This window comes from Chinchilla lanigera, unplaced genomic scaffold (assembly GCF_000276665.1).
Source record: "Chinchilla lanigera isolate Chin_1 unplaced genomic scaffold, ChiLan1.0 scaffold00053, whole genome shotgun sequence".
Lineage (NCBI taxonomy): Eukaryota > Metazoa > Chordata > Mammalia > Rodentia > Chinchillidae > Chinchilla > Chinchilla lanigera.
In genome coordinates this window covers 4381928-4392231 of record NW_004955454.1, presented here as the reverse complement: position 1 = coordinate 4392231, position 10304 = coordinate 4381928, and the positions used below count along the sequence as shown (strand labels likewise).

Below are 10304 nucleotides of genomic sequence, written 5' to 3'. Positions count from 1 at the left end.
GTGAGGACAGAATTCAGAGCAAGGGTTTGCTGTAGAAGGCAATACATGGGTGAACTTAAAGGCCAGGCAGAGAGATTGCAGAGAATGTGAGCATCCTATACCTTGACTGGTGTCTTGGTTACTTTTCTCTCATTGCTGAGACAAAATACCTGACACTCAAAGTTAAACAAGGAGAGGTTTATTCAGCTCATAGTTTGTAGAGGTTTCAGTCCATAATCAGCTGGCTCTAAGGCAGGGTGGCATAGCAGAGGAATAACCATTCATGGTAGTGGAAGACACCACAAGCAACAAGAAAGGAGGGGAGAGCAAGCCTTCTTCCTCCTGTATATTGTATGCAGGCTACCCACCCTAGGGCAGGTGCAGCACTCGCACCCTTAATCCCAGCATTGGACCTAGAATCAGTCATGAACTCTAAATTCGGTCCCCTCCAAAAAGCTCACCTTTGAAAAGCCTGGTCCCCATGACCGCATGAGGCTTTGGGAGGACATCCAAGCACAAACCATAACAACTGGAGAGGTAATGTCATGACTATATACAAACTAATCAAAACTAATTGCATGATGTAGTTAAGATCTATGTGATTCACAGTTTTTTCAATTTAAAAAAAGAAGGAAAAAAGTGAAAAGATGATCTCTAACTCTGATACTCAAACAAGCCCACCTTGGCTCCCAGGGCTCCCAAGTCATCACCCATGCTGGCTCCCACCCTCCGCACACCTCCGGAGACATCCTCTCAGCTACTGTGATAAGGGGACCTCAGGGAGCTGACAGATAGAGGGGGCACAGGGCATGGCTGGACACTGAGGACAGAGCTGAAAATCCAGGCATCTGGTTTGTTCTAAAGCCCTTTCCCTGTAGAAAGCAAACTGTTCTTGGCATCTCTCTTCCTCTTGGCCCCCTCCAATGTTTCGCTCTAATTTCCAAAGTAAAGAAAAGTCAGGCAGAAGTAGAAAAATAGTGTAGGTCCTGCGTCAACTACAGGCTGTGGCTTTCATAACGACATGATCTTGTGTCCTGAGACAGTACAATTCACTGAGCTTCAGAGCCCAGAACACAACCCCACCGCAACTTGGTGTGTAAGACATGCCTCTTCACTCTGGCTTACAAATGAGAACACTGATCCTTGGAGAGATAACTTGCCCTACAGCACCCAACTTGTGAGTGGCTATGCTGGGCTTAAAGCCAGATGTGCCTGACCCAGCCAGTGCCCTTGGCTACTATATACACCTCCTGACACCCTGATTCTACAAATTAAACTGCAAAGATGGCCGCTTTGGGAGGACATCCAAGAACAAGGAAAAGGGTGATGCAGCTGGGGCAGGGGGTGCTATGCAGAGGCCAGTGTCATTCTCGCTGGACTCGACTCTAGAGAGGAAAGGTTAGGTGGACTGTTTGTATATGTTCTAAAAGCTTTTAGCCCTAATGACACCATGGGAAACCTGGAGCCACCAAATATTGTAGCCACCAGCCACACTGGCTAGCATTTAAATTCATATAAATCAAAATAAACTAAATTTTGAATATTCAGTTTACCAGCTACACATTGCACACACTCAGTGGCCACGTCATAGGACCACCATGATGACAGGGCAGGTCCAGACCTTAGTCATTAACCAGACAACACCACTTGCACCAGGCCACAAATTTTCTGGACCGGAAATGATCCTGGATGTCAATAAAGGAGCATGGTGGGGTGGCCAGAGGGGGTGGAAAGCAAGGGAGACGTACAGAGGTGTTGACACGAGTGCTGGGTGAGGAGGGTGAGATGCGGGTGGCTGTTCTTCTCCCCACCAAGCACGCTTTTCTGCTCTCTCAGAAGCGAGTCCTTTTCCTGACCAATGACTACTTCTTCACGGACATCAGTGACACACCTTTCAGGTGAGGGACCCCTTGCCTCATTAGCAGGGAAGAGGGTAGGTGGAGCATGAATGCCGAGGACCCAGGGTGCAACTTTCATCTTTGAGGGATGGATTTTCTCATATTGGCAATTTTGTTGCAAAAAAAAAAAAACAGCTGAGCTTTCAGAAAAGTCTAGACCTGCTTTATAGCCAAGTATGCTGGTTCCGTAGCCAAGCTCCTGGTTTGAATCCCAAGGCCACCAACTACGGTCTGTGGGACCTTAAATTATTTAATCTCTCTGTGCTTCAGATTCTTCCTCTATAAAATGGGGGGGGGGGTTAGGGGCTGGGGATTTAGCTCAGCGGCACAGCACCTGCCTGGCAAGCGCAAGGTCGTGAGTTCGATTTCCAGTACCGGGAAAAAAAAAACAATGGGGGGGGTAATAATGGTAGCTGTTTCTTGGCAGTGCTGCAAGAATGAAATGACACGATCTACTTAAAGGTCTCAGAGCAGTGCCTTATAAGATGAAGGGGTCAAATTGGAACAAATTTGAGTTCTCTTCAACTGTACAAATATTTGACTCTAAGCTTTGCACAAATTGGGGAACAAATGGTCCTTGCTTCGGAGTTACCTTGTTTCTCAGGAAAGCCCTGTCTCCTTGGCCTAACTGTTCATTTGACTGCACAGGGACTTTTGTAAAATTACCAATACTTTGCTCCCAAGCAAACTCAGTGGTTCCAGATTCCTGGGGTGGAGCCCAGACGTAACAGCTTCTAAAGCTCCAGGGATTCAGACCTGATGCTCCACCAGGAGAGGCAGGCTGGCAGGACTCAGCCAGTGGGAAAGGACTGCCCTGCACGCAGCACAGACTTCTCTTCCTGTCAGGGGCTCTTGTGACATGCAGGATGAGCCTTGTTTAAAAGGGTGGGAAGAGCCCTTGGTGTGGCATTCCCAGGGCCCTTCCCAGGAAGGAGGGCTGATCACAAGCTAGTGGTGTTCCAGGACTGTGAGATGCCTTCCCCTCTCTTTCCAGCTTGGGAGTGGTGCTGTCCAGGGGCCATGGGGAGCGCATTCTCCTGGGAAACACGTCTGTGGAAGAAGGTAAGTTGGGCCAAGTGCTGATGGGATTTTCCCAGCATGCTAGGTGGGGCCAGTTTGACCATCTCACAGTGCCAGGCTTACATGCACGCAGCCTGGAGACACTGCCCCTGGAAAGGCAGGGCACTGTGTGTCCCTGCGACTGCCAGGAGTCAGTCGTCACATCAACAAAGCCAGAGAATTGCCAGCCTTGTGCTGTCAGATCCCAGGAGGCCTTGCTAAACCAGAAAGAAGGGCTGTCCCGAGAGTGAGTTTCTCTGCAAAGCTACATTTTCCATCACAAGACTCCGAGGAGGGTAGAAAGGAGGTGGGAGAGTGAGGGATCCAGCAGGGAGTGGCGGACACACCTGCAGCTCCAGCTATTCCGAAGGCTGTGGCAGGAGGGTCGCGGCCAGTTCCAGGCCAGGCCGGGCAACTGGTCTCAAAGTAAAATTTGAAAAGAGTGAGGGAACTGGTCTATTCCTACAGGCTTCCGCAACAAAGAACCACAAAGTACATGGCTTAAAGCACAGAAGTGTATTCTCTCCCAGTTCTGGAGGCTGGGTTCCCTAGGGGAGGGCTTTCCGGTGCCTCTTCCTACCTCTGGCAGCCTCAGCCTTCCTCAGCTTTTGGGTGCCGCAGGCCTTCTCCGCCTCCATTGCTGCAGGGCCTGCTCCCCTCAGGTGTCTCCGCCTATGCCCCCTTTTCCCTCTCATGAGGACACCCGACATACGGGACCTGGGCCCACCCTCATCACCTCATCTTAACCTGAATACAGCGGCCAACACCCTATTTCCAAAGAAGCTCAAATTCACGGGTACCAGGTGTTAGGACTGCTGCATATCTTTTGGGGGATACAAATCATCCGTAACAGGGAGCTCACAGGGGTGAACCTGAGGGAAGAGTAATGGGAGTGGGGTTGGGTAGCAGAGGGGGCCCCACCCTCCCTGTTCCCACCCAACACAAGCTACCTGGGCACCATGACAGAACAAGCCATGCAGCCAGGAGTCAGAGTGTCTCCGGAAGCCCTTTGACGATGTGGCCACGGTTGTTTAATACTCACATTCTGCCCATTCCTCCTCCACTGTCCCTTTAAAGCATCCCTTTGCTCCATCACTCTGCCATCCTAGCCATCCTCACCTCTTCCCCTGGACAACCAGCACAGCCTCCCACTAGGCTCTCTGCCTTTCTTTCTCTGAACATCGGCCCCAGCGATCTTTCTAGAAATGCCGAAGCTGACCATGTCACAGCTAACGACTTTCTGAGATTCTCACACCCTGCTGCACTGACCACCAAGGTCTTTCTGGGTGCTGTGCTTGCCCTGAAATGCACTCCTCTCCGCCCCCACCTCCTCTCCGCCCTCACCTCCTCTCCCAGCTCACTCCGACCCACCATCAGGTCCCAGTGCAGGTGACACTTGTCAGAGAACTGCCTCAGGTAGACTGCCTACACTCACCTGGCGCCCCCCGCATTGCCCTTCCAGAGAGATTGGCCGTGAGGCCAGAGTCCCCTCCTCTACCTTCTGCAGCCCCCCGAGCGGAGCCGTCACAGCCCCAGGCCTTCACTGTGTCTCATTCCTCCCACACCTGCCTTCCTCCACCCAGATATTCCCATGTGACATCACCCCAGGGAACAGACCCACTTCTGCTCAGGGAGCTTGAAGTCATGCAGTCAGCGGGGCCTCTTTGTAGCTATTTGTGTCCATGTCATTCCAGCCTTCCTTCAAAGGGCTCCAAGAAGCCCGCTGGCCTTTCCATCATCTTGTCCTACAAATTCAATAAAGCTGAAGCACCTGTATATGTTTGAGTGCTGAGCAGGAGCCAGTATAGCAGCTGTTCATGCAGTGGACAATCAAGCGCTGAGCGCAATCAGCCCAGGCCCTGAGCCAGGCAGGGGCCACAGAGAGTTCAGGGGGCACACGTGGCCCACCTCTCGCCTCATCTCTCACTGGGGCCCAAGGGAGCCAATGAAGGCACAGTCACTGGCTTCAAAGTCCCAGTTCCTTGGAGGAAGATGCTCAGGGAATTAAACATAGCCACTTCCGGACTTGTCCGGAATGACTAGACTTTAACCTGGAAAGCAGGGAACGACATGACAGTTGAAGGAAGGAAAAGGTGACGACCTCTGGCCGACTGGTAGCTCACTGCGGATGTAGGGCTCATCCCATCCCTGAGGAGCACCTGGGACTTGGGCACAGGCCCTCTGTGCAAACCTGGAAACGTCCTGTCAGTTGAGCTCCCCCTCTGGCTATGAATGAGAAAGACCAGAACCCAGCCGTTTTAGAGAATCTTCCATGCCGGGTGTGGTGGTGCACGCCTGTAATCCCAGCACTCCGGAGGCTGAGGCAGGAGGGTCGTTGTGAGTTCGAGGCCAGCCTGGGCTACAACGTGAGCTCAAGGCCAGCCTGAACTGCATAGCGAGACCCTGTCTCAAAAAGAAAAAAAAAGAGCATCTTCGTGGGCAGCTGTCCCTGAGCCCCTGGGGGCACACTCCAGGCAGGGACGTTGTCCTAAGTGTGCACTCTGGTTCCAGGTCTGCACGACTTGCTTCACCCAGATCTGACCCTGGCCAGTGACTGGTAAGCAGGACTAGAGGGTGGGAGGGAGAAGGGTGGGTTTTTGAAGTAATATGGACTCTCCTGGTTTCCAGGATCTACTGCATCACGGATATTGACCCCGACCACCGGAAGCTCAGCCAGCTGGAGGCCATGGTCCGCTTCCTAACAGGGGAGGATCCAGACCTCGAGTGTGAGTGCCGCCCAAGGTGGGGAGTAACTGGTCCTCCAGAGCCCTACAGCTTTGCAAGGAGGAGGAGGTCAGGTGGTAGGAGAGGAGGCTGTACGCGGCCCTTCCCTGGAACACCTGAGTGGCTGAGGCAGAACAGGGGTAATCTCAGAGGAAAAGGCCCAGCCAGCCGCACCTCAGGTCCAAACTGGACACTGCTCACTAGGGACTGTGATGACCTAGGTGGTCCCATGTCAGGGACTGACACCCTGACATCCTTGGGAGTCTCTGTCCACCAAGCAGCGTTAAGGGCCTCTACCTGCCTGTCCGCTCTGTCCCTACCACCCCCCAGCAGTTGCTCTGGGCAAGCAGCTGAGGCTCTGTACTCTAAAGGCCCAAGCGAGCCTCTGGCCAGATGGTCTCGTAAAGTCCCTGGCCTGTGAGGGCTTTCTGAGCTCAGTCCTTAAGCTCCTCTTCACAAACACCACTAGGGAGCTCACTGGAGAATGCTGGAAAACAAATGGCTCGGTCTCCTTTCTGCCCCCAGGTGATGAGGAGTTGGTGCGGGAGGTGCTGTTTGATGCAGTGGTGACAGCCCCCATGGAAGCTTACTGGACTGCGCTGGCTCTCAACATCTCTGAGTAGGTACCAAGAGGGCTGAGGGCTCCAGGAGCAAAAGCACCTTGTTGCTCAGGCCTCCAGCATCCCTTGGCTGAGTCAAGACTCCTTCCACCACCTGGCTGGCAGCACTGGGGACTACCCAGTCCTCTGGCCTCAGAAAACGGGGAGGAGGACAAGAACTTGTAGACTGTGGTAGGGGATGGGAACAACTTTCACACCAAGCCCTCTGGAAAGTGGAGCTCTGTAAAGCCAGATAGAAGGATGAGTGTGTGGAGTGTGTGTATGGGCATGAGGGCTAGGGGACCGTGTGATATTGATAAAGTTAAGATCACAGTGGGCTGTAAAATATGAATAGGAAGGCCCAACATAGGAAGATCTCAAACCTCCCCTAAACACTCAATAGATTAGCTTATTGCTGATATCCTAATAAATATCCTCATAAATATTCCAAAAGAATCTTACAGGAACAATCTCCTGGTGCACGGTGTGAAAGGCTATATGCATACTATACCACCACTTCTGCACAGGAAGGGAGAGAACACAGTATATATGTTCATGTGTGCATGTTATCCACATAGGCAGCATCTGTGAGAAGCTGTTCGGGACAGGTTCTCGTTGGTTTTTCTTGGCTAAAACATTGGGTAACTAAGCCAGGCATGGTGGTGCACACCTGTAATCCCAGCATTTGGGAGGCTGAGGCAGGAGGATTGTTGTGAGTTCAAGACCAGCCTGGGCTACAAAGTGAGCTCAAGGCCAGCCTGAACTGCATAGTGAGACCTTGCCTCAAAAAAGACACACACACACACACACACACATGCACGCAAATGGATAACTGGCCTAGGCGTGGAAAGGACACTGCACTGTGTAACTTTTTAGTACAATGGTGAACTGTGCAATGTAAGGCCCTTACAAAATAAAACCCTGAATAAAGAAAGAAAAAGAATATAGTGGGCCAGGCACTGTTCCATGTACTTAATGCTTGTTAACTGTATGATGTGGGTGCTGTCATTACCTCTTTCACCAATAAAGAAGCTGAGGCATAGCAAGACCAAGCAACCTGCTCAAGGTCATGTGCCTCACACACGGCCAAGCTGGGACACAGGGCTCAGACCTGAGCCCCTGCACCTCCCCTGCAGGGGTCTGATCACTAGGTTGGAGGGGAAGGGCACCAGTGTGCTCTTTCCATGTTCAGAGATGAGCCATCGATGCTTTTTAGTGGTGCAAAATGTAGAGAAACAAATGTTCGTAACCAGGGTGTGCGTTAGAGAAGACGACCTGGGTACTTAATATAAAATAACATAAAGCTAAAGAGAAAAGTCTTACAGTCATCTCTATAGATGCAGAAAATGCATTTGAACAAATATCCATTCATTAAAAAAAAACAAATCTTGATAAAATTGACCTAAACCTGAAGACTAACATCTGAACAGAGCTTGAGGCTCTCCCACTGAAGATATGACCAAGCAAGCGTGCTGCTTCCCCACTCTTACGGGACAAGTCAGGAGTATTAGCGCACTTAGACACGTGACAGCACTCAAAGTCAAGGCACACTGGAAAGGAAGAATAAAGTTATCTCTATTTAAAAATGATATGGTTTGGGCTGAGTTGTAACTCAGGGCTTGAGCGCTTATGTAGCATGTGTGAGGCCCTGGTTCCATCTGCAGTGCCGTGAAAATAAATAAGTACATAAAGATGGCATGACTGTGTAGTTGAGAACTTCAAATGAATTAATAGGAAAACTACCGTATCCATAAGAGAATTTAGTAAAGTAGTAGGCTATAATATCGACTTTCAAAAACAAGAGAATATTTAAATAAAAAAAGCTTATTTAAAACAGCAAGGCATAAAACATAATGTTAGAAGACTGTAAAAATATATAAAGCATATAAAGAAATGTCCAAAACCTATATAAAGAAAATTATGAAACATTCCTTTAAGACACAAAAGTAGAATTGAACACATGGAAAGACATACGGTGTTTTTTAAATAGGAGGACACAATATCATAAAGATATTAATCCTCCCTGAGTTGATTTACACATTTAATGCAGTCCCAGTGGTAATGCCATCAATATTTTTCTGCATCCAGATGAACTGATTATAAAGGTCATTTGGAAGAACAAGCAAAAATGGTCAAAAATCTGTGGAGCAGAAAAGCAATGAAGGGAGGACAGCCCCCAGGATATTAAGGCATATCCCAAATCCATTAAAATTTATGGGATGTAGTCTAGGCACATGAAACGACAGGCATATACAGGGGACGGAGGATAAAGTTCAGAACTTCATCTACATGCTGTGGAAGACTTAGTCTATCACAGAGCATTGTGTTGATTCCATGCTGGAAAGAGGGACTTTTTAATAACTGGCTCAGGAGCCATATGGAGAATGATATAATTGTGTTCTTTTCTCACACCGTGCACCTGGGTAAAGTCCAAGTGACTCAGATTTAAATGTGAAAAAAAAAATGAAATCATATAAGTACTAGGAGAAAATATGAGCCAGTTGCTCCAAAATCTAGCAGTGGGGAAACCTTTCCCAACAGTGACTCAAAATTCAGAAGCAATAAAGGAATGATGGATAAATTTAACAACATAAAAATGTTTATATGGCAAAAATGAAAACATGAGCAAGGTAAAAAGAGAAATGACGAACTGGAAAAGTTTTACAATTATGAAATAGTTATTATCTCTACACTACATATTCATGAGAAATAAAGAACTTCAAAAATAGAGAAGTGAAGGACCAGTTACTGTATAAGAAAAGTGCTCCTGAGATAAGGATAGTTCTTAGAAAAAAATGCAAAGAGGTCTTAAATATCTGACAAATATTCAACCTAGCTATACATATTTTTTTAATTTATTTTAAAAATAAAAGAAGGAAAACATATTAACAAACAGACATCCACTTACAAAATAGCATAATACATAATACAACAACCATTGTTAATTTCCTACAACTTTGTCTGTAGCTATACATATTGGGTTTTTTGTTTTGTTTTGTTTTTGTTTTTCTTCTGGTACCAGGAATCGAACTCATGACCTTGCGCTTGCCGGGCAGGCACTTTTGCTGCTGAGCCAAATCCCCAGCCCCTGTAGCTATACATATTAAGACTGTACCAAAATTGTACTTCTCACTTACTCCGTGGATAACCATCTAGGTTTGTTAGCAGGTAATGTTGATGAGATAATCAGCAAATTTAAATAATTTACACTTTAACCCAGCAATCTCAAAGAGACAGGAATCTGTCTGAAAAGGCACAGGCAAAAATATGAAAAGATGTACATGTGAGCTATTCATTAAAACTCCACTTGTTATAGTAAAAGATTGGCAAAATCCACATTTTTACCAGTAGGAGCCTAGTTAAACAAACTGGTAGATCTACATAGTAGAATACCATGCAGCTATAAAAAATGAGAAATATTTGAATATACTGCCATGAAATTATCTCCAGCAATAAAGTGTGTATCATACTTTCACTGTTTATCTAAAAAGAACTATAAATATATTTTCATAACTATTTACACATACTATATACATAAGATGTACAAGTGCACATACCTTTTCGTTTCTTTACTTTCTTTTTAAATTTAAATTTATTTTTAGCAGATATATAAAAGTATACCAGATGGATGGAGAACCATGTAATGTTTCAAAGCACATATACACTGTAGTATTTAAATCTAGTTGGGCATATCTATCTCTTCAAACATGGATCATTTCCTTATAGTAAAAACATTCCAGCTCGTCTATATTTTTAAATGTATAGAACATTATTATTGCTAGTCATGCTACATGCACAGTGACACTTCTGACTCCTATCTGGCTGTAGCTTAGCACTGCTGATCAACTTTTACACAAACTTCCTTCCCCTCTATTCTTATTGGCTTCTGGTAATCAACATTCTACTCTCGGGGCTGGTGGTTTAGCTCAGCGGCACAGCGCCTGCCTGGCAAGCACAAGGTCGTGAGTTTGATTCCTGGTACCAGAAAAAAAAAAAACCAAAAACCAAAAAAACCACATTCTACTCTCCACATACATATTTTCTA

The 10304-nt window shown here is 47.2% G+C and overlaps 1 protein-coding gene across 1 annotated transcript in view; it reads left to right on the top strand.

Annotated features, from left to right (window-relative positions):
• The window catches only part of Cacna2d4 (calcium channel, voltage-dependent, alpha 2/delta subunit 4), a 100941-nt gene that overhangs the window by 38229 nt on the left and 52408 nt on the right, over nt 1-10304 (top strand). The window contains exons 19-23 of the mRNA XM_005396111.2: nt 1816-1877; nt 2872-2939; nt 5448-5493; nt 5565-5662; nt 6186-6279. Coding sequence (XP_005396168.1) covers nt 1816-1877; nt 2872-2939; nt 5448-5493; nt 5565-5662; nt 6186-6279 — 368 coding nt within the window. The remainder of the gene's footprint in view (nt 1-1815; nt 1878-2871; nt 2940-5447; nt 5494-5564; nt 5663-6185; nt 6280-10304) is intronic.